The following is a 25,799-nucleotide window of genomic DNA, read 5'->3' as shown; positions in this document are numbered from 1 at the left end:
GCAAGAGAATTTTTAGAAGTGTGGTTCTCTTCTGCTAACTCTGTAAACAATCATATTGAAATAGACAGTATCTACAAACCCCTAAGAGCCAAAGAAATGTGAGCCAATATAATTCAATGCTCAACTGAAGGGGTAGCCAATCTGGACCAAGCAAACAAAGCGGGGCCTCCATAAATGCAAACACTCCCAGAGAGAAACACCAACAACTGCGCACTGAGGATGTCACCTTGACTGGAGATGAAATGTCTGCAAGCTAATTGGCAAGCTCGTTGAACACTGCAATATCAATTGTTACTCTGACGCAGGGGTTCCCATCCTGGGTCCACGGACTGATCGGTTAATGGTAGGGGTCCATGGCGTAAAAAGGCTTGGGAACTCCTGCCCTAACTGGAGTACTCAAACTATTCTGGATGCCTGAAGACTCAACATATACAAGGGTTAAGTGACCTTCCTTGTAATATAGCAACAGACATCAAAGTTGCCGGTGAACGCAGCAGGCCAGGCAGCATCTCTAGGAAGAGGTACAGTCGACGTTTCAGGCCAAGACCCTTCGTCAGGGTCTCGGCCTGAAACGTCGACTGTACCTCTTCCTAGAGATGCTGCCAGGTCTGCTGCGTTCACCAGCAACTTTGATGTGTGTTGCTTGAATTTCCAGCATCTGCAGAATTCCTGTTGTTTCCTTGTAATATAAACTACTTAACTCTTAAAAATGGGAGGCACGATATCATAGTGGCTAGGACAACACTTTACAGTGCAGGTGACACGGGTTTAATTCTTGTCACTGTTTGTAAGGAATTTGTACGTTCTTCCCATGACTGCACGGGTTTCTTCCGGGTGCTCCAGTTTCCTCCCACAGTCCAAATATGTACTAGTTAGTAGGTTAATTGGTCATTGTAAATTCATCCTGTGATAAGAATAGGTTTAAATAGGTGATTGCTGGGTGCCGTGGCTCAAAGGGCCAGAAGAGTCTACTCAGCGTTGTGTCAATCAATCAATCAATCAATAAAATTTTGTTTTGGCAATTACCATGGAAGGATTAGACAAAATGATGAATGATATGATGACTAATGAGACAGAAGAAATTAACATAGAAAAGGGGTATATATTAAAAAAATAGCTAATCAAACCCTCGGAGAATTTCTCCGGATAGATTGCATCCATGCATTTTAAAATAATCTCATGATGAGTGCAAACACATTGCCTCACGTTTAATAATTTATCCGAAGAAGGTATAATACTAAAGGCTGACAGATAAATAATACAATATCTACATATAGGATGGGGAACAGTCAGGGAATGATAGATAGTCAACTTAATGCAGAGAAAATAAGTCAATTGCTGCTAAAGAGAATAGAAAAATATCTAGAATTTAATGTATAATAATGAATAGTCAATATAGATTGCAGAAGGGATGTTTATTTATTTGGTGATAGAGCGTAGAGTGAGCCCTTCTGGCCCTTCGAGGCACGCCACCCCAAACCAATCAACCCCAACCTAGTCACGGGGCAATTTACGATGGCCAGTTAACCTACCCAATACATCTTTGGACTGTAGAGGGAAACGAGAGGAAACTGGGAAAACCCACACATTCTGTGGGGAGGACGTACAGAGACGTTAATGTAAAGTAAAAGTGTGTTAGAGTAGTAATAGGAACGTTACTAAAGTTTGAAAAGTCTGCCAATTTGCTGCTACTAAGTTAGTAGCACACTGGATTTATGCAGTTTTACTGTATACAGTTTAGTATAGTAACTCACCGTTGAAAGTATAAGTGAGCGTAAACAAAAGGCACACAGAAGTACTTTATCTATCACTACTATGTTCTACCGGACTGAAAGCTGTCGGATGTTGAAAGGCCTCTATAGAGTGGATGTGGAGAGGATTTCTTTAGCCAGTGAGTGGTGAATCTGTGGAATTCATTGCCACATGCTGTGTGGAGGCCAAATCATCGGGTATATTTAAGGCAGAGCTTGATCGATTCTTGATTAAGTCAGGGCGTGAAGGGATACGGGGAGAAGGCAGAGAGATTGGGGATGAGAGGGAAAATTGGATCAGCCATGATGAAATGGCAGAGCAGACTCAATTGGCTAAATGACTTAATTCTGCTCCTATATATTATAGTCTTATATAACATTCTGTGATCCTGTTTTACAATGTTACTTTGTATCAATATAACACTGACAACAATACCCCGGCTGTAACAGATGCTTAAAATGTTTAATTGTAGAGAGGTCAAGTAGTTTACATTTTTTGATGCAAAATACAGTACTGTTGGGTGGTGGGGTGGAGATACGTCTATACCAATGTCTCCTTCCCTCTGCTAGCCTGCAGGGTACCCTTGGGCAAGGTGTAGCACCTGCTTAGCACCCCCCGATCAGGGTCACGTGAAACCATGGAAGCAGGTGGTTAATGATTGTATGAGCGGCCAGTCACAAGTCTTGGTTATGCAAACACTGGTGCCAAGCAGACAATCTTTGAAGTGTATTGAATATGGCTGGGATCACCTACCCTGTAAAGACACTGTCCAGAAGAAGACAATGGCAAACCACTTCTGTAGAAAAATTTGCCAAGAACAATCATGGTCATGAGTCTATGATCACCCATGTCATAAGACATGATAGATAATGATGATGATTACGACACAGTAAGGTGGTGTAGTGGCATCTACACTGGTCTTCAAGGCGAGTGGTTCCAGGTTCGAATCCAGCTAGCTCCTTACACGCTTTCTATCCATGCTGGGTTGAGCACTGAGCTAGCAACTTGGCCTCATAAAAAACAGATAAAAATGCTAAAGAAACAGTAAGATTGCTGCCTGATGCACTACAAGATACAGAAATGAACAAATATATATATATATATATATATATATATATATATATATATATATATATAGAGTGTGCCTAAGAATTTTGCACAGTGCTGTATATTATGTCACTGTATATATGTGTCCCGTCTGGCCGATATGCGCTGGGAAGCATGTTGGAATCCCATGTCAAGGAGCACAGGAGGTGTATCTGTTTGGCTTACCCAGAGAAATTGGTAGTAACTGAACATTACATTCACAATGGCCATAGGATTGACTTCGATGGCACAAGACTACAGTGCCATGCCAATGGCTTTTGGGACCACCTGGTGAAGGAAGCTATTGAAATAAAGGAAATGAATTTTAACAAAGACGAAAGTCCCACTCAAAGTAAGAACTGCAATTCGATTGTAAACAAGGTGCGACAGTGGAAACCTGATTGGATGAAGACTGGCCAATCAGGGGGAAATGGACGATGGGGTATAAATACCACTGGACTAGACATGACCAGGCATCATCACTGATGAAGATGGCAGAGTCTGTCATCGAAATGTTGCTTAAAATTAATACCTGTACTTGGATGGCAGCCTGAGAAGTTTATTCACACTCTTATTTTTGTTTCCCAACCACCTTCCTATTTTAACCAACATACAGTACTATGCAAAAGTCTTCAGCAGCCTAGCTATATGTAAGTGCTCAAGACTTTGCACAGAACTGTATGATATGTTAATAAATCTGTGAATCTATATCAGAATACTGGAGAAATACATTGTCATTTTCCCAACATTAAGCAGGACATACCTTTCCTTTGGCAATAGCTCTACAAGTGATCCCGATGATGAGATATGACCAGAAGCTATGCAGAAGCTGAAGCAAGAGGAGAAGCAAGTTGAAGACCCACCATGATGGATATGGACCAACAATCTCCCAACTTTCAAACAAGGTGGTATTTAATACCCTGAAACAAGATACACATTATCATCAGAGATGGCAATTTTTATCACCTGGAATGCAGGTTAAAACTAATCAAATATTAATTTTAGAAAAATATCAAATGTATCAATGCTTTAAAGAATTTGCTATTGATATGCTTCGCAGTTCTCACAAGAAGCACATGAATAAAACAAAACTCTTTTAATAGTAACTTGTTTTTATCTCCTGTATCTGAAAGAATCAATACATGCAAGTATAAAGCAGCAGTGAGGCACCACTGGGAATGTTGTGAGCAGGTTTGGGCTGCTTATCTTAGAAAGGATGTGTTGACACTGGAGGGAGTTCGAAGGACATTTATGAAAATGATTCTGGGATTGAAAGGCTTGTCATATGAGGAGCATTTGAGGGCTCTGGCTCTGTACTCACTGGAATTCAGAAGAATGAGGGGTGACCTAATTGAAACCTATCGGATAGTGAAAGGCCTTGATAGAGGGGATGTGGAGAGGATGTTTCCTATGGTGAGACAGTTTAAGATCAGAGGCCACAGCGTCAGACTAGAAGGGCATCGTTTTAGAACAGAGATGAGGAGGAATTTCTTTAGACAGAGAATGGTGAATCAGTGGAATTCACTGCCACAGGTGGCTGTGGAGGCCAAGATTTTATGTATCTTTAAGGCAGAGGTTGGTAGATTCTTGATTAATCAGGGCCTGAAGGGATATGGGAAGAAGGCAAGAGATTAGGACTGAGAGGGAAAATGGATCAGCCATGATGAATTGATGGAGCAGACTTGATGGACCAAATGGCTGAGTTCTGCTCCTATATCTTATATTCCTTATGGAATGGCCTTCGTTTACAAAATATAAATTATTTCTAGGTTTTACTTTGTCCAATCCATTTTCTTCACTTACTGAGATCCCCAAGGCTTACAGTCAGTAAATTTAAGTTACAGAATGCATTTAATAACTTTGCAATGAAATTCATTATCCCAATGTTTCTCAATTGTGGCTTCAGAGGAAAACAATCTATTTAAAATTAGTTCAAAATGCAAATGAACACAGCATGACAAATTACAGTTATTTTATTTGAGATTTTTAAAATTAATTATATCTGATGCATAAATCCTTTTATTTCTGAAACATGACCAATGGTAACTACACACATTTGTCAATGACCAGATCAGTTATTCTGAAACATTACCAAACAGTATCACATGTATCACAACTTCGATGACTGACCCGAATCTGCCACAGCCCTATTTTCTCGGCTTCATAAGATCTATTTTGCACCTCTGCTTTATTCAGATACTGTCTTTTGAATACAGAATTCAAAGACACGGAGCCAGGCTCCAAATGTGTAGAGATAACATTCTCATTCTGACCTCTGCAAGGGACTGGCAACTGTTGGTGGACCTCGAAGAGCAGCTGAAGTTCCCCAATCATATCGCAGCCACCACCCTGCGACCAGACATTGTCCTAGTGTCTGAGTCTACAGCAAGTGGTGCTGCTGGAGCTGACAGTCCCATTGGCCTTTGAGAGGAAGCTCTCCAAGTACGCAGGACTGGTCAGCAATTGTCAGCGGGTTGGATGGAGAGTGAGGTGTCTCCCAGTGGAGGTTGGTTGTAGGGGATTCGTAGCCCATTCTTTAGTTAGAGCCTTCAGCATTTTGGGCATCGAGGGAGAGAGGAAGAGGAGAGCCATCCGCAGTACCACCGATGCGGCAGAGAGGGCCTCAAGATGGCTGTGGCTCAAAAGAGGAGAGCCATGGAGTCATAAGTAGCTAACCATCTGCACACAAGCTGGGGTCTGATCAGCCCCGGCTGGGTCACCTGGAGGAGGCTGTATGACGTTGAAAGACCCGAAACACCCGATGATTCTAGGAACATCACTGAAGATGTGTCCAGAAGCATCAATAGATGTATGTACACAGCTCCTCTGTCTCTCCTTGGCTGGCCTCTAGTGTTCTGTGTTGTCACAAACTGCGGTCAGATAAATCAAACTGTACTCTAGTAAACACTCAGGAGAATAATACCATACTTCCTGCAACTTGTGTGTTTACCCTCTTTTTTTAGATTCTTTTTGTTTTCAGCAACTGCTTTATGCCACTGCTTGTAATATTATCATCAGGCTTAACCTCAGTCTGGGCTTTCAACTGTATATTTCATATAAAGCCAACGTGACAGACCACAGAGCACAGAAACAGCCACTTCTCCCTCACCATGTCCATGTTGACTATGAAGTGTCTATCTATATTAATCCCATTCATCAGTACTTGGTCTGTAGCTTTTAATGAACTACTGATTCAAGTGCATGTGTAGATACTTTAATGCTGTTGTAGCTAGTTCTGCCCCCCTTCATTCATTATGTGCCATGTTGTATGATGTGGGCGATCATCGTCCTTCCATGACCATAATTGTTCTTGGCAAATTTTTTTTTACAGAAGTGGTTTGCCGTTGCCTTCTTCTGTGTAGTGATTTACAAAACAGGGGGCCCCAGCCATTAACAATATGCTTCAGAAATTGCCTCGCATCAGTAGTGGCATAACCAGGACCTGTGATGTCCACCAGCTGCTCATACAACCATCCACCACTTGTTCCCATGGCCTCACATGACCCTTATCAGCAGGGGGCTAAGCAGGTGCTACACCTTGCCCAAGGGTGACCTGCCGGCTAGCGGAGGGAAGGAACACCTCACACCTCCTTTGGTAGAGACGTATCTCCACCCTGTCATGCCAGCTTCAGTAAGATGATATTTTGGATGCACACTTGGGTCCCTCTATTCTTCATTTCTCCTTAAGGTCCTGCCATTCATTGTATACGTCCTATCTTTATTAGTCCTCTGAAAATGCATCCAATTGCACCTATTGGAGGAAATATAATAGAGAGCATATAATAAAGAAACTAGAGTGGGTTCAAAGGGGGTTCACAGAAATGATTCCAGGGTTAACTGGCTTGTCATATGAAGACCATTTGATATCTCTGAGCCTGTATTCACTGGAATTCAGAAGAATGAGGTGGTGACCTAATCAGAATCAGAATAAAGTTCAATATCGCCAGCATCTATCATTAAATTTGTTGTTTTTGAGACAGTAGGATATTGCAATACTTAGTAATGAAATCTGCGAATTACAGTAAATACATATATATATGAATGATATTTTATATACTGCATATGTAAAATAGATATATATGATAAATAGTGCAAGAAAGTAGTGAGGTAGTGTTCATGGGTTCAATGTCCATTCAGAAATCTGATGGCAGAGGGAAAGAAGCTGTTCCTGAATTGTTGAGTGTGTGTCTTCAGGCTGCCGTACCTCCTCCCTGATTGTAGAAATGAGACGAGCGTCCTTAATAATAGACGCCTCCTTTTTAAGGCATCACTCCTTAAAGATGTTCTGGATGCTGGGGAGGCTAGCGCCCATGATGAAGCTGACTGAGCTTATAACTTTTTGCAACTTCTTTTGAGCCCGTTCAGTAGCACCACCCCTCACATACCAGACGATGATGCAGCCTGTTGGAATGCTCTCCATGGTAAATCTGTAGAAACTTGAGAGTTTCTTTGGTGACATATCAAATCTCCTCAAACTACTTTGGTGTACATAACATGTAGTATAACACTCAATTTTTTTGGGTGGTGCTCAAATTTAAGGGGACCTTGGCGCACAAGTCACCAAAAATCAATGAACAGGTGCATCAGGTGGTTAAGAAGGCCAAATTATGTGAGGATTTGAATACAGGGATAGGAAGCTTTATTGAAATTGCTTAGGCCTTTGGTGAGCCCACGCCTGAAATATTGCGCGCAGGTAAGAATGTCGTTGCCATGGAAGCAGTGCGGCAAAGGATCACTCAGCTGTTTCCAGCATGAGGGGAAATGGAGCAAACTGGGTCTTCATTCTTTGGAGATTAGAAGGATGAGAGGAGATCCCACAGAAACACAAAGTTATTAAAGGACATGCAAGATTAATCCATGCATGATGGCTGAGGAGTCCAGTGTAAGGCTTGCTCTTTCAGAGTAACAATTAGAGCGGAGATGAGGGGAAATTCCTTCATTTTGAGGTTGATGAAGCTTTCAAGTTATGTACTCCAGTGTGCCATAGGGATTCATTTAGTGTGTTCGTTCAAAACCCGAATGGTATGCAAGACACGTTTTTGACTGTACTTTAGCACATGTGACAATAATAAATTAATTTACCAATTTACCAATATAACTTCATGAATTTTATTCAGGCTTCCTGTCCAATTCCCGTGGCTTTTCATTCTTGCTAAACCTGAATATACTGAGGTTTCATGTTTGGAATCCCTTACCTACTTGACCACATGCCCAAGGCCACCGCTTTGTTTTTAAGATTCTACTTTAAATCAGTCTTTTTCATTAAGTTTCTTCTCCTTTGTTTTCATTTGGATCTGCTGTAAGGCATTATCTTGGAACATTTTCTTGAGTTACATTTACCATGGAAATATAGACCATAAGACAAAGGAGCAGAAGTAGGCCATTCGGCCCATCAAGTCTGCTCCGCCATTTTATCATGAGCTGATCCATTTTCTTCTATTTAGTCCCACTCCCCTGCCTTCTCACTATAACCTTTGATGCCCTGTACCTATCAATCTCTGCCTTAAATACACCCAATGACTTGGACTCCACTGCTGCCCGTGGCAACAAATTCCATAGATTCACCACCCTCTGACTAAAAAAATTTCTTCGCATTTCTGTTCTGAAAGGGCACCCTTCAATCCTTAAGTCATGCTCTCTTGTACTAGACTCCCCCATCATGGGAAACAACTTTGCCACATCCACTCTGTCCATGCCTTTTAACATTCAAAATGTTTCTATGAGGTCTCCCCTCATTCTTCTAAACTCAGGAATACAGTCCAAGAGCGGACAAACGTTCCTCATATGTTAACCCTCTCATTCCCGGAATCATTCTAGTGAATCTTCTCTGTACCCTCTCCAATGTCAGCACATCCTTTCTTAAATAAGGAGACCAAAACTGCCCACAGTACTCCAAATGAGGTCTCACCAGCGCCTTATAGAGCCTCAACATCACATCCCTGCTCCTATACTCTATTTCTCTAGAAGTGAATGCCAACATTGCATTCGCCTTCTTCACTACTGACTCAACCTGGAGGTTAACTTTAAGGGTATCCTGTACAAGGACTCCCAAGTCCCGTTGCATCTCAGAACCTTGAATTCTTTCCCCATTTAAATAATAGTCTGCCCGTTTATTTTTTCTGCCAAAGTGCATAACCATACACTTTCCAACATTGTACTTCATTTGCCACTCCTCTGCCCATTCTTCCAATCTATCCAAGTCTCTCTGCAGACTCTCCGTTTCCTCAGCACTACCGGCCCCTCCACCTATCTTCGTATCGTCAGCAAACTTAGCCACAAAGCCATCTATTCCATAATCTAAATCGTTGATGTACAATGTAAAAAGAAGCGGCCCCAACACTGATCCCTGCGGAACACCACTGGTAACCGGCAGCCAACCAGAATAGGATCCCTTCATTCCCACTCTCTGTTTCCTGCCAATCAGCCATCGCTCTATCCACGTATGTAACTTTCCCATAATTCCATGGGCTCTTATCTTGTTAAGTAGCCTCATGTGTGGCACCCTGTCAAAGGCCTTCTGAAAATCCAAATATACAACATCCACTGCATCTCCCTTGTCTAGTCTACTGGTAATTTCCTCAAAAAATTGTAATAGGTTTGTCAGGCAGGATTTTCCTTTAAGGAATCCATGCTGAGTTCTGCCTATCTTGTCATATGCCTCCAGGTACTCTGTAACCTCATCCTTGACAATCGACTCCAACAACTTCCCAACCACGGATGTCAAGCTAACAGGTCTATAATTTCTTTTTTGCTTCCTTGCCTCCTTCTTAAATTGTGGAGTGAGATTTGCAATCTTCCAGTCCTCCGGAACCATACCAGAATCTATCAACTTTTGAAAGATCATCGCTAATGCCTCCGCAATCTCCACAGCTACTTCCTTCAGAACACGAGGGTGCATTCCATCTGCTCCAGGAGATTTATCTACCTTTAGCCTATTCAGCTTCCTGAGTACTTTCTCTGTCATAATTGTGGCTGCGCACACTTCTCTTCCCTGCCACCCTTGAGTGTCCGGTATCCTGCTGTCTTCCTCAGTGAAGACTGATGCAAAATACTTGTTCAGTTCCTCTGCCATCTCCTCATCTCCCATTACAATTTCTCCAGCATCATTTTCTATCGGTCCTATATCTACTCTCACCTGTCTTTTACTCTTTATATACTTGAAAAAGCTTCTAGTATCCTCTTCGATATTATTTGCTAGCTTCCTTTCATACTTATTCTTTTCTCTCTTAATGACCTTCTTGGTTTCCTTTTGTAAGGTTTTAAAAACTTCCCAATCCTCTCTCTTCCCACTAATTCTTGCTTCCTTGTATGCCCTCTCTTTATAAGCCATTATTATAGACTTCAGCATTGAATTCACAGAGCCACTGCATCTTTAAAACCATGGAGTAACGCAGTGTGGATACAGGACTTCGGCCCAATAAGTGCTGATCATAGGGTCCACCCGCCTAGCCTCAGTTTGCTTTTTCATAAATTTTTATTGGGCTACAGCACGGAGTAGACCCTTCTGGGACTTGGAGCCTCACCATCCCATAATCTCCCAATTTAATCCTAGCCTAATCATGAGGAAATTTACAATGACCAATTAACCTAGAACCTGTAGTTCTTTGGATAGTGGAGGGAAACTGGAGCACCCAGAGGAAACCCACATAGTCACGGGAAGAACGTACAAACTCATTACAGGCAGTGGTGGGAATTAAACTCGGATTGCTAGAACTGTAAAGTTTTGTGCTGACCCCTACGCTACCATCTGCCTATATCCTTTAAAGTCCTGCCCTTCCATGTACCTATCCTAGTGCCTCTTAAATGATACTTTTGTACCTGCCCCAACCACCTTCATTGGCAGCTCAGTCCACAAACTCACAACCTTCTGTGTGAAAAATGTTGCCCCTCACGTCCTTTTTAAATCTTTCCCCTCTGACCCCAAATCTATGCCCTGTAGTTTTGGACTCCCCTGCCTTGGGGAAAAGACTGTACTCAAAGACTGTTTATATAAATTACAAATAACAGGGTCCTAACACCTAACCCTGTGGCACACCACTACTCATGGGCCTCCACTATGAGAAACAAACTCCAACCACCATTCTCTGCTTCCTCGCTTTGAGTCAATTTTCAATCCACTTAACTAGATCTTTCTGACTTTCATGGACTTAACCTTCTAGACCAGCCTGCCATGCAGGACTTTGTCAAAGGTTTCTGTAAAGTACAAATAAATAACATCAACTTCATTATGTTTACCTCTTCAATAAAATTCTAAAAGGTTCATCAAACATGACATTCCACGCACAAACCAAGCCGACTCCTACCAATCAGAATCCACGTATCCCAGTGCTGGCAAATCCTGTCCCTCAGAATTTCCTCAAGTAATTTCCCCACCACTGATGTCAGTCTGACTGACTTGTACTTCCTTGCTACCTTTTTAACCAATGGAGTACCATTTAGTCACCTTTCAGTGTTCAGGAATTTCAACCGCGGCTAACGCTGAAGCAGAGGCTCTGTAATTTCCTCCCTAGCCTCCCACTAAGTCCCAGCATGAATATCTTCTCTTGTTCCACTTATCTCTTGAACAACCATAAGTTTCTCCTCACTGAACATCAAGGAGCCAGCTGGTAGTGCGGTGGCAACCGCACCGGACTTCAAGGCGAGTGGTCCCGGCTTCGAAACTGGCTGGGTCATTGCATTCTTTCCATCCGTGCTGGGTTGAGTGTCGACCTAGCAACTCGGCTTCACAAAAAGCAGACAAAACTTCTAAAGGAACGGCAAGGTTGCTACCTGATGCACCACAAGGCATGGAAAGGAACAACAACAAACACCAAGGAGAATTATCCATCAAAAAACTAACCCACTTCCTGTGACTCGAAGACAAAAGGCAGGGGTTCCCAACAAGGTTAATAGTAAGGGGTCCATGGCATAAAAAAGTTTGAGAACCCCTGATCTAAGGAATGTCAAGGAACCAGTGAAGAGTGGCCCATTAGGTAGTATAATTTATCTTTATTGAACTCAGTGAAGTAGGAGCAGAAACCCTTTCCTAGACACTACAGCTATGGCTGTACTGAACTTGCTAATACTTCCATTTACTCTTTACATAGTACTCCCTCCAACAAGGCTGTGTCATAACATTGGTCTGCCAATGGCCTGAGATGCATGCTTTTTACTGGCAACAAGCTCCGTGATAGTTAATATACCTCCTGCCAACATGTTCTGTTATGAGTTTCTGCACAGAGTTGATTTTCATACAGCATCTTTCATGGCCTCAGGATTTCCCAATGTATTTTGGACACAATGAAGTATTTTTGAAATCTCCTCACTGTTGTGATGTGGGACAGGGCATACTCCCTAAAACTTCTATGCGGTAATAAGCACATGATTGATTTTTATTGAAATACTGACAGGACACCTGAGATAATGGTGCTATTCATCTCTATTGAGAGAGCAGATAAGACCTTATATTAACATACAGGGAAACCGGTGACATTTCTGCATTCATGCTGAAGCATATCAGAAGTAATTAGTTGTCAATCATTGTCAGATGGAACACTTGAAGGAAATATGTAACAGGTATTTATAGCAGTTAAATGATATCATAATCTATTCAGTTCCAATCTGTGTGTATGTTATTGACTCTGCAGCTGATATTTGACAAGTTGTAGTTTCAGATAGTTGCTTCACCATGGAAACGAATGCCAAAAAATACTTCACAAAGTATACTTTGGACACTTTCACAACTCTTCTTAAAAATAATTTTGTCTTAGTGGGAACAGATGTACACACATGATGTAACTGATGATTTTTCAGTGGGTTTTGGGAAGTCTGGATGTGACTACAACTGGAAGGAATGAGGGTATTACTTCAGTGTCTGGAAAGGAAAGTCAATTCAAGGGAGTAAAAACAACCGCTGTGTTTGCTTAACTCTATCACAACATGATTCAAAATTATTAATTTGAATTTACTTTAAAAATGAATTTAATTATAACTACTTCTCCATTATTAGTTTCAGTGAAAAGGAATTATTAAAATATATTATCCTGATGCAGGGATTTATCTTGAAACATAAACAATTCCTTCCCCTCACTCAAGGGGGCAGGAATTGTCAATGGACTATCCGTTGATCCACTGAGTTCCTATAGTAGATTGTATGTTGTATTAAAGTTCAACTTCAAGTTTAATTGTCATCCAACTATACATGAATACCCGTGAATACAGCCAAACGAAACAGTGTTACTCCAGGGCCAAGGTGCAAATCACAGTCCCAACAGTCAGACACAGCACAAGGCACATGTAAGAAGTCTTAAAATACAGTCACACAAGAAGAATAGTATGGTGAAAGTCCCCAAGTCCATGAATGTGGCAGCAGTCTAGTCAAACACAATACATCATCTCTTCTGTCGAGTGAGCACTGCAGGGCAGCATCGACTCCAGCTTGGATGCCGCACCACACTGCTACTGGCACTCCGTTGGAGCGCACTGACTCCAAAGCTTCTCTCCTGCAAACAGTTGACATCATGGTCTGAGGCCTGGGCCTCACTACAATCGAGGCCACCTGGCTCCTCCGCCATCCGCACCCGCCGGTAGCCAATGAGACAGTGAATTGGATTTGCACATTACCAGTGTCCACATTCCACATTACCAGTAAAATATACAATTTACCTGAGGAAATAACAATGCTAGGAAAATGTTCCACATGTTGTCACCTATTTAAATTTATTTATTTTTTATGTAGAGATACAGTGCGGAACAGGCCCTTCCGGCACGACGAGTCGCCCCACCTATTTAACCCTGCTCTAATCACAGGACAGTTTACAGTGACCAATTAATCTACTAACTGGTACATCTTTGGACTGTGAGAGGAAACCGGAGCACCCGGAAGAAATACAAGTACTCAGGGAAAGAACGTACCAACATCTTTAAGATGGTGTCAGAATGGACTCCAAACTCTGACGCCCCAAACAATAATGGTGTTGTGCTAATCCCTACACTACTGTGGTGCCCCAGATTGACGCTTGCATTTTTCTGTAGCAACATTACTTGTGTGAAAAGTAAAATAAAGCCACAAATGATGTTAGATTGAGTTTTGAAAAGGTCAGAAGTGGAAGATAGGAATTGCCATCCATCCTGCAGGTCTGCTTGCTCACAGCATGAGATGTGCTGTGGAGAGCATTCTAACTGGCTGCATCACTCTGTGGTATGGGGTGGGCACTGCACAGGATCAAAGTAGGCTTCAGAGAGTTGTAAACTTAGTCAGCTCCATCACGGGTACTACACACTGTAATATCTAGGACATCTTCAAGGAGTAATGCCTCAAAAAGGTGGTGTCCATCACTAAGGACATGCCCTCTTCTCATTGCTACCATCAGGAAGAAGGTACTGAAGACACACATTCAACGATTCAGGAACAGCTTCTTCCCCTCTACCATCAGATTCCTGAATGGACATTGAACCCATGAACACTACCTCTCTACGTTCTTATTCTTTTTGTACCACTCATTGAATGTAACTATTTAAATGTAATTAACAGTATTAAATGTTTTTTCAGTTTTTTTCTCTATCTTAATATATTGTATTGTACTGCTGCCACAAAACAAAGATTTCATGATATATGCTAGGGATACCAAACCTGATTCTGAAACAGCTGGATGGGTAGCTTATCAGATAAACTTATGCACTGAACTATTTTGACAACTTCATCAACCCTAACTCACCCCATACGATTCCTCTCAACAGCCCCCCATAACCTCTGATTTCCTCTTTCTCACAGCAACTTCACATTGGGACTTTTCCATCCAGTCAGTCTCTGATGCCTGATAAGCTGTTCTTATCAGCTAGCTCTGAGGTTATTTCCGCCTGCTGTGCCTGCAGTAGAAATGCAAATGCTGATTTTCCTATTCAGAAACACTAACATGATTTGCACTGATCTCACTGCAGTTACTGAACAACCCGCCCTTCAGTGTGGCAGGACGTCTCTTCTGGAAAGAGTGTTTGTCAGATCTGGCATCCTTTCCATCTTTATGGTATTGGTAAATGCTAATGATAGATGGGAAAGAAACTGATTGGGGTTTCTTGCTGAACTCTCAGAGGATTGACTCCCACCTCTCATTTTGCAAAATTAGCACCTTAAAACCGACCACAGACAAATACTTAACTGGGACGGCACAGTAGCGTAGTGGTTTGTGCAATGCTTTACAGTACAGGCAACCTGGGTTCAATTCCCGTCGCTACCCGTAAGGAGTTTGTATGTTCACCACGTGACCGCGTGGATTTCTGCCGGGTGCTCCGGTTTCCTTCCACATTCCAGAGACGTACCAGTTGGTAGGTTAATCGGTCGTTGTAAATTGTCCTGTGATTAGGCTGGGGTTAAATCAGGAAATTGCTGGGAGGTGTAGCTTGAAGGGCCAGAAGGGCCTATTCCACAATGTATCTCAATAAATAAATATCAATATTTTTGTAGACATAATTATAATGGGATATACTGATAAATGAAGCCATTTTTCATAATTCATTCAATAGAAATAACGTGGGGTGGAAGGGTCTCTACCAAAGGAGGTGTAAGGTGCTCCCGTCCTCCACTAGCCTGCAGGTCACCCTTGGACAAGGTGTAGCACCTGCTTAGCCCCTCCCCCCACCTGACAAGGGTCATGTGAAGTCATGGGAGCAGGTGGTGGATGGTCGTATGAGCAGCTGGTATATATCACAAGTCCTGGTTATGTGATAGAAACATAAAAACATGGAAAATAGGTGCAGGAGTAGGCCATTCGGCCCTTCGAGCCTGCACCACCATTCAGTATGATCATGGCTGATCATCCAACTCAGAACCCTGTACCTGCCTTCTCTCCATACCCCCTGATCCCTTTAGCTACAAGGGCCATATCTAACTCCCTCTTAAATATAGCCAATGAACTGGCCTCAACTGTTTCCTGTGGCAGAGAATTCCACACATTCACCATTCTCTGTGTGAAGAAGTTTTTCCTCATCTTGGTCCTAAAAGGCTTCCCCTTTATCCTCAAACTGTGACCCCTCATTCTGGACTTCCCCAACATCGGGATCAATCTTCCTGCATCTAGCCTGTCCAATTCCTTTAGAATTTTATACGTTTCAATAAGATCCCCCCTCAATCTTCTAAATTCCAGCGAGTATAAGCCTAGTCGATCCAGTCTTTCTTCATATGAAAGTCCTGCCATCCCAGGAATCAATCTGGTAAAACTTCTTTGTACTCCCTCTATGGCAAGAATGTCTTTCCTCAGATTAGGGGACCAAAACTGCACACAATACTCCAGCTGTGGTCTCACCAAGGCCTTGTACAACTGCAGTAGAACCTCCCTGCTCCTGTACTTGAATCCACTTGCTATGAATGCCAACATACCATTCGCCTTTTTCACCGCCTGCTGTACCTGCATGCTCACTTTCAATGACTGGTGTATAATGACACCCAGGTCTCATTGCACCTCCCCTTTTCCTAATCGGCCACCATTCAGATAATAATCTGTTTTCCTGTTCTTGCCACCAAAGTGGATAACCTCACATTTATCCACATTAAATTGCATCTGCAATGAATTTGCCCACTCACCTAACCTATCCGAGTCACTCACCTAGCCTATCCAGATCACTGACATTCACAACACACTGGAGGAACTCAGCAGGTCGGGCAGCATCTGTGGAAAAGATCGGTCGACGTTTCGGGCCGGAACCCTTCGTCAGGACTAGAAGGAGGGGGCAGAGGCCCTATAAGGAAGGTGGGGGGAGGGTGGGAAGGAGAAGGCTGGTAGGTTCCAGGTGAAAAACCAGTAAGGGGAAAGATAAAGGGGTGGGGGTGGGGGAGGGGGAGGTGATAGGCAGGAAAGGTGAAGAAGGAATAGGGGAAAACACAATGGGTAGTAGAAGGAGGCATAACCATGAGGGAGGTGATAGGCAGCTGGGGGAGGGGGCAGAGTGACATAGGGATAGGGGAAGGAATTACCGGAAGTTGGAGAATTCTATGTTCATACCAAGGGGCTGGAGACTACCTAGACGGTATATGAGGTGTTGCTCCTTCCCTCCACAGTCCTGACGAAGGATTCTGGCCCGAAATGTCGACTGATCTTTTCCACGGATGCTGTCTGACCTGCTGAGTTCCTCCAGCATGTTGTGAGTGTTGCTTTGACCCCAGCATCTGCAGATTATTTTGTGTCCAGAACACTGACGCCAGGCAGACAATATCTGAAGAGTATGGATAATGGCTGGGGTCACCTGTCTTGTAAAGAGTCTTGTAATGGCAAACCACTTCTGTCGGAGAAATTGCCAAGAACGATCATGGTCATGGAAAGACCACAATTGTCTACACGGCACATAACAAATGAACGAGCAATGACATATTCTTCAAATGCCATTTTAAAATTTAGCTATCATGTTTTAAATTGCTGGATTTTAATAGAAATATAGACTACTGGCCCAAAGATTCATCCTTAGTATAAATGATATTAGAGTCATAAAAAAGTACAGCACAGAAACAGGCCCTTCAGCCCATACAGCCTGTGTCGAACTATTTAAATTGTCTACTCCCATCAACCTGCACCGGGACCACAGCCCTGCATACACCTGCCATCCATGTACCTATCCAAACTTCTCTTAAATGTTGAAATTGAGCTTACATCACTTGTGCTGGCAGCTCATTCCATGCTCTCACAACCCTCGGAGTGAAGGAGTTTCCTCTCATGTTCCCCTTAAACTTTTCACCTTTCACCATTAACCCATGACCTCTGGTTGTAGAAAAAGCCTGCTTGTGTTCACCCTATTTATACCCTTCATAATTTTGTATACCTCTATCAAATCTCCTCCCAATCTTCTACTTTCCAAGGTATACAGTCCTAACCTATTCAATCTTTCCTTATAAATCCGGTCCCCCAGACACAGTAACACCCTTGTAAATTTCAACCTTGGTTACATTTGTCCTATAGGTAGGTGACCAGAACTGCACACAATACTCCAAATTAGGCCTCACCGATGTCTTATTCAATTTCAGCCTAACATCCCATCCCCTTATTCAAAACTTAGACTTATGATGTGTCAAAAGATTTCTTTATGACCCTATCTAGCTTTGACACCAATTTCTACGAAGTATTGACCATACTAAGATTAAAGCTAATGGGTTGAAACTATATTCGAAGTATAAAGAAGAAGTTGTACCTTTATACATTTTTTCTGAAATCGCTGCAGAATGGTACATGCAGATTATTATAAATTGCCAGTAATAAAGTTAGATGACAGGAAGTGAACTGAACACTTCTAGAAAATGTCAAAATGCCAGCAGAGCCAAATGGTAAATTATTGCTTTAAACTCTTTGACAGCGAGTAGTTGTACTTTATGGTATTTGTCCAACGATTATACACAACAATATATTTTATAGAAAGCTATTTTTGTAACTACAAATTTCTCAAAAATCACAAGAGCGCGAGGTTACAAGTGTCTGACACATACAGATTTTTAAATCTTTCTCTTATAAGCACAATAGTTAATGACAGACAAAAATTAGAGCTGTTAACCATTAGCAATCTCTGCCTAAATTTGACTTCTGAACTGGTTTGTATTAATCTAGACATATGGGTAGTGAAATTGGTTTGAACCTTGTCGATTCCATTGAGTATAAAATGAAAGTTCTGGGTGAACACATTACCTAGTCTGTACCAGTGGTAAGGCCTCTATTATATTGGTTCATAGTGCTTAAAATCTATGTTGGCTTATTTCAACTGTTCATAAAAGGGTCATGCTCCTATTTCAGGATCCATTGACAAATTTGGTGAAAACTTAGTATGCCGTATATTTTGAATTTTGATAAATGTCCTTCCCTTTTTCTTTAGCTAGCTTTGAGATCCTCAAAAGGAAGAGGAGTCTACACTGTTGACCATTCATCAACAGAACTTGGTTAGGAAACTCACTATGCAACTCTTAACTAATCAAAACTTGTACTTTATTGTCTCTGCTCAAACAACAATGTAACTATGTTGACCCCAGGCTAACAACTTAAAACACAAATTCTACTGTTCTTTTTGTACCAGTTCTCACTCAGATCACTTCTGTAATTTATAACACTGAAATAGGGGATCTCCCGCTGGCCAGACGATCTATCCTTTTTCTCCCAGCCCCTGGCAGGGGGCGTTCTTCCTTGTGATGGTGAATCTTTGAAGTTATCACTATCCTACATTCAAAGCTTCTGCTTTTATATTCATTCCTTAACAGTTCAAATGTTGCATTTCAGTGTTATTTGCTATGGGTCAACTGACTGACCTATAATATTTTCTTATTGGCTCTGGTCCAAACCAGCAACCATTTATTACTCTCTTCTGAAAGTGACAACTGCTAATTTATGGTACTTCATTTTAAATCAGTTACCAAACCAGTAACCAGCTCCAATCACTCTGGCCAGACACAGACCACAGCATTTACAAACCTGCATGTATATCTAACCAAAGAACTTCGTATTTGGAAATGGTCTTTAGTCCAGCAGATTACCTGGGGCATCATTGTGTCCATCTTAAAGCACCAATCATACCAAGCAACTCCAGTTCACAAAATGGAGGATGAACAGCAGCTTCAAAAAATGGCTGCCTCCACTCCTTCAAACTCATGGCAAGAGCAAAGACAATTGGTTTGGCTGTTTCCACTGTCCTTGACCCATTCGAGGTTGACGTTTTCTTCCATATTTTAATTCCCCCAGGGGCAAAAATATTTTCTCAGTCAGGAGGAACTTTGCCAAAAAGGATATTTTAAGCTGTGAATTACATGCAGCATTAAGTTACTGAATGATATCTGATTTCTGTATTTTCTCTTTGCAATTTAACCAAAAGATGAAATTATAAAAAAGTTGCATCTTTTAAGGAGTGCTGATTGGAAGATAAAAATGAATTATTTCTGAAGCTGGATAATCTAAGATGAAAGATCACCATCAAAACATCGAGCTGTGCTTTATAAGAATCAGGTTAGGAAACATTTCTGTATACAAAGAATACTTATAACTCTTCCAGAAATGTCAAGTGACGTGAAGTCAATTGTAATTTGAAATTAATAAGTTTAATTAATTGAAATACAGCACGGAATAGATCCTTCTGGTCCTAGGAGCCACGCCGCCCAGCAATCCCCCGATTTAACCCCAGCCTAATCACAGAACGATTTGCGATGACCAATTAACCTACCAAACAGTATGCCTTTGGAATGTGCAAGGAAACCGGAGCACCAGGAGGAAACCCAAGTTGTCACGGGGGAGAACATACAAACCGCTTACAGGCAGCGGTGGGAATTTAACCCAGGTTACTGGTACTGTAAAGCGTTGTACTAACTACTATAATACTGTGCTGTCCTTAATTTTGATGACGAGGGTAAATGTTTGTAGAATAATGGAGATTACAGAAACAGGACCCTCTGCCCGCCATGTTCAAAATATGTGGGCAAAGGTGCAATGAGGTGGCACATTAGCCATGAACTCATTAGGTTTGAGGGTCTAAATGGTTTCCTATTGTTCCAATAATCAAACAGTAGTCTTTAAAGAGTTCAAGTTGAAGTTCAGGTTTGTTGTCAATCAACCTTATATTTGTATACCATTGTGCTGCCCTTCAGCAAGTGTTTTATGTTTGTTTCTTTCTAAGTGATTCAGCACATTTGGCTTTTATTATGAAAATAAGCAGCTTCAGATCTGTATTAGGTCACTTCCTGTGTAGTCAGAACATAGTAAGTAGGAAACTACAATGGGGGGGGGGGGCGCGCGGTAGAAAACCAGACGATTATGTTTGGACTTAAAGAATTTTCTGACTAAAGCCATCTTGTTGTTTCCCAGAAGAAGCATTGCTTGTAAGTTGATGTTACATTGTTTAGAAGTTAATCTAAAGGGATCAATAAGATTACACTGAAGTAGAATGTTATTTTTGAATGTATTAGGCCTGGATGCTAATTGTTTTCACGTGCCATTTCCCTGTAGTATTTACTTGTTGGAATGCCATGATATTTACCTGCAGGAAATGTAACTAAGTTCTTACTTTCCTTTGTGTGAATGGAACAATGCAGTGTTTGCACTGTATTTTGTTGCTTTTTCAGCTTCACTCTTTATTCTGTCATACCACTGAGAATGCAATAAAACCAAGGAGCTAGGAGGCTATATCCTACCCGTTCTGTCATTTTTGAATGGAGTTTGGTTGACTGTCTAGTTGATGTTACAACACCTCAGTGAGGGCAGTACGACAGCCACGCGAATCAATGGTCCTCTGGAGCAAAGTGCACAACACAGTACACACAACATATCGAGTAATATTACCACAAATAAATCAACAAATAGTAAAATAGAGTTATTAGCCTAATATTATTATTAGGATTGCTGTTAGCAGAAATGTACCATCAGCAGATTCCTATTGTGTCCCCTGCAATAATGGCTACATCTGAAAATGATTTCATTTGCTGTGAAGAACTTTGGCTCAACTCTGTAGTGTGAAAAGTGCAGTATGAAATCTAGTCTTATTTCAAGGAATCTGTGAAATGATGTTGTCTAATTATTTGTGCAGTTTCCAAGATGTTTTTGTATTTTGGCATGTTTATAATAGTCAAGCAACAACGTTGTTGTTAAATAAATTGTGATATTAGGTTTACTGTTTACTTACCATATTGGGTAAAGACCAAGCCTCGTACTTATGAAGACCAAGCTAAACATTACAAATAGGAGGTCACACAGTCGTTGACATTTGGCATAGTTTGCCATCTTAGCTGCCTGTAAATTTAAAAAAAAAGACTGGCTTTGAATGTTCAATACTGTAGCTGACTAATATCATTGTCTTAAATTTGCTCCCTCCATAGGAACAAGTAGATGAAAAGTGACACAAGAGTTTATTAGTCTGTGCCTAGTCACAAATAAGTATGACAGTACCAGGAACATCAAACATATCTAATGCCTTGAGATGGGTATATTTCTCATTCAATTATTATCTGTGGATCCAGCTCACAAACACACATTTACTAACATGGTAAGTAAATAGCTTCAGAAAATGGAAATAATGTAGATGAAATACGCAGATAAATTATGAAGCTATCTTGTACATAAATGTGCAAATAAATTGCACATTCAACAAATGACAGACTGCTTAATCAATAACTAATTCTATTTGCTGCATAGAATAAATAATTTACACCGATCTTTGAAAAATTTAGAAGTTTACCTGAGGGAATTAGCTCAAAATATGTCTACTGGTTATTTGCTACAATTAGGCCATTCTCAGGGTGGAGGAACAACACCTTATAATCTGTCGGGGTATCCTCCAACCTGATGGCATGAATATCGATTTCACCTTCTGGTGATTAGAGTTCTCTCCTCCCACCCTCTATTCCCCACTCTGACCTTTCACATCTTCTTACCTGCCTATTACTTCTCCCGGGTCCATCCCTTTCTCCTATGGTCCACTCTCCTCTCCTATCAGATTCTTTCGTCCTTGACCGTTTCCACCCACTTCGCTTCTCCTATCACCTTGCAGCTAGCCTCCTTCCCCCTCTTCCCCCACCTTTTTATTCTGGCATCTTCCTCCTTTCTCAGTCCTGAAAATGATTTTTGACCCAAAAGATCGACTGTTGCCATTCATTCTTTAGCATTATGCATGAAGAATATCAAGTTAAGTAAGACCATAAGACACTGGAGCAGAATTAGTCCATTCTGCTCATCAAGTCAGCTCCATCGTTTCATTATGGCCGATCAATTTCCCTCTTTATCCCATTCTCCTCCCTTCTCCCCATGACCTTTCATGGCCTGACTAATCAAGAACCCATCAGCCTCCGCCTTAAATGCATCCAGTGGCCTGACCTCTGTGGCAATGAACTTCATCGATCTACCAACCTCTGACCAAAGAAATGCCTCCACATCTCTGCTCTAAATGAACATCTCTCAATTTAGAGGCTGTACCCTCTGATCCCAGACTCTTCTATCTGATGAAACATTCTCTTCACATACACTCTATCTAGGCCTGTCGACATTCCACAGGTTTCAATGAGATTGAAGAGCATTGCACTCACAATGGCCGTAGGATTGACTTCAACAGCACAAGACTACTGTGCCACGCCAATAGCTTTTGGGATCACCTGATGTAGGAAGCCGTTGAAATAAAACTTGATGAAAATAGTTTTAACAAAGGCAAAGGTCTCACTATAAGTAAGAACTGGAATTTGATTGTAAACAAAGTGGGACAGGGGAAACCTGATTGGATGAGGACTGGCTAATCGGGGGAACAGACACCGGGGTATAAATACCACTGGACTAGACATGCCCAGGCATCATCTCCGATAAAGATGGCAGAGCTTGTCATCGCAAAGTCAGTTAAAATCGATACCTATACTCGGATGGAAACTCGAGAAAGTTCATTCATTAATCTATACAATTTCTTATATTGGATAACTCTTTTGGACAGATACCAAACAAGCTCACTGAGTAATCCTAACAAATGAGAGGAAGCTCATTTATAGCATAGAAGATTTGGAAAGCAGTCAGTAATAATGAAAAAGGACTTACATAAACAGAAAAAAAGCAAGCAATTCAGATTCCCATTCCATTTCGGATGTGTCTATCCATGGCCTCCTCTTGTACCAAGAAGAGGCCACCCTCAAGGTGGAGGAACAACACCTTATATTCCATCTGGTTACCCTCCAACCTGACGGCATAAATATCAACTCCTCCTTTTGGTGAACAAAATTACACCGCCCCCCCCCCATTCCCCACTCTGACCTTTTACTTCTCACCTGCGTATGCGTATTACCTCCCCCTTGCTCCCCTCCACTTCCCTTTCTTCTATTGTCTACTTGCCTCTCCTATCAGATTTGTTCTTCTCCAGCCCTTGACTTGCCCACTCGCCTGGCTTCACCTATCACCTTCCAGCTAGCCTCTTTCCCCTCCTCCCACCTTCCAATTCAGGCCTCTGATTGCTTCTCTCTCAGTCCTGAAGGAGGGTCTCGGCCCGAAACGTCGACTGTTTACTCTTTTCCAAAGATACTGCCTGACCTGCTGAGTTCCTCCAGCATTTTGTGCGTGAAGCAAGACCAACTACTGGAAGTATAACTACTGCATGTTTTGCGACTTCTCTTTCCCATTTCACAAAATATTATCAAGTTGGATCTTTTTATGAAGTGATAGGTATGAGAATACCCAGTTATAATGTCAATAACAATTATTAAAAGTAATGAGCACTTCCCTTACCTCTAGCAGAAAGTCAGCTGCATCATGAAGGCACAGCACCAGAGTTCCCACTCGCACCATGTTGTTAACGTATGAAAAAGTTATAAGCGCTATTGTTGCAACGTGATGCAAAAACATAATGGCAAAATCCTACAAGAAGAAGAAAAGCTTGGTAACAACTTTATACAATAACAACCGTCCAATGCAAAGCAAGCTTAGAATGAAAATTCCATTAGATAGTCTTTGGATATACCCTTGGGTGACTATTTGCTGAAGAGAACAATTTGAACCCACCTCCAGACAGTTTACAAACATCTCACATATCAACTTGTTGCAAGAGGGAAGAATTAGTCATAAAGTCTGTTGTCACAGTGAATAAAGTCAGCGGAGAGACACTGAGGCTCATGGATACGGGAGTATTTTATTCAGCAGAAACAAGCAACAGGCATAACATACTGAGACAATCTTGGAAGGAGGAGCCTGCTCAACTCAATATTACGTGACATTTTATAAAGGTAACAAAGGTAACAGCAGGACAAGTCTATAGTTCCGATGTATCTACAATGCTTCCTTTGAATTACGTATAATTTTTCTTTCTTTTTAAATCTTTTTATTGAATTAGTACATAAAAGGTAAACCATATAGGCACTGATACACTGTTGCAATATAACTTTACAAGAAATATTAATACACAAAAAGAAGTTAGTACAAACAGTGCAGTTTAGATATAAAATAAGGTAATATAATAGTATACTAATTTTCATATATGTCAATAAGGAAAAGGAAAAAAAAAACGCAAAAAAAAACCCAAAAAAACCCACCGTGCAACTAACCTAAAAAGCAAGGCAAAGCAATGGGCTAACTAGGTACCAAGTAGACTTAAACAACTTAAAACAATCACGTCCTCAAACCCGACCTCCATTAAAAACAGTTAAAAAGCAAGAAGGGAATGTAAATATGGACAGAGAAAGAAAAAAAGTTACATTAAATGAAAATGTTGAATAAAAGATCTCCAAGTCTGTTCAAATTTAACTGAAGAATCATAAAGATTACTTCTAATTTTTTCCAAATTTAGACATAGTATCGTCTGGGAAAACCAAAAGAACGTAGTTGGAGCATTAATCTCCTTCCAATATTGTAAAATACATCTTTTCTCCATTAAAGTAAGAAACACAATCAATCTATGGGCTGAAGGGGAAAGATTACTGGAAATTTTAGGTAATCCAAAGATAGCAGTAATAGGATGGGGAGAAATATCTATATTCAATACCTTTGAAATAATATCAAAAATGTCTTTCCAAAAAGTTTCCAAAGTAGGACAGGCCCAAAACATATGAGTTAAGGAAGCTATCTCCCCATGACATCTGTCACAAAGAGGGTTAATATGAGAATAAAAATGAGCTAATTTATCTTTAGACATATGTGCTCTATGGACAACTTTAAATTGAATTAGAGAGTGTTTAGAACAGATAGAGGAAGTATTGACTAGTTGTAAAATATGCACCCAGTCATTCACCGAAATAATAAAGCTCAATTCCTTTTCCCAATCTGACCCAATCTTGTCGAATGGAGCTTTCCTAAGTTTCATAATTATATTATAAATAATAGCCGTTACACCTTTCTGACATGGATTAAGGTTAATTATAGTATCTAAAATATATGTAGGAGGTAGCGTCAGAAAGGAAGAGAGTATGGTACTTAGGAAATTTCTAACTTGGAGATATCTAAAAAAATGTATTCTTGGTAAGTTATATTTGTTAGATAATTGTTCAAAAGACATAAGGGAGCCATCTAAAAATAAAT

General features: G+C 41.1%; 1 protein-coding gene across 2 annotated transcripts in view; it reads right to left on the bottom strand.

Moving 5' to 3' along the window:
* Positions 1-25,799, bottom strand: part of cers6 (ceramide synthase 6) — a 327,420-nt gene that overhangs the window by 10,722 nt on the left and 290,899 nt on the right. For both annotated transcript variants that reach the window (XM_063052361.1, XM_063052362.1), the window contains 3 exons: positions 24,018-24,146; positions 21,448-21,554; positions 3,602-3,758 (listed from right to left, as the gene is read on the bottom strand). In XM_063052361.1, the coding sequence (XP_062908431.1) occupies positions 3,602-3,758; positions 21,448-21,554; positions 24,018-24,146 (393 nt within the window). The remainder of the gene's footprint in view (positions 1-3,601; positions 3,759-21,447; positions 21,555-24,017; positions 24,147-25,799) is intronic.

The sequence above is a fragment of the Mobula hypostoma genome, chromosome 6 (assembly GCF_963921235.1).
Source record: "Mobula hypostoma chromosome 6, sMobHyp1.1, whole genome shotgun sequence".
Classification (NCBI taxonomy): Eukaryota; Metazoa; Chordata; class Chondrichthyes; order Myliobatiformes; family Myliobatidae; genus Mobula; species Mobula hypostoma.
This window is presented reverse-complemented; position numbering and strand designations above follow the sequence as displayed.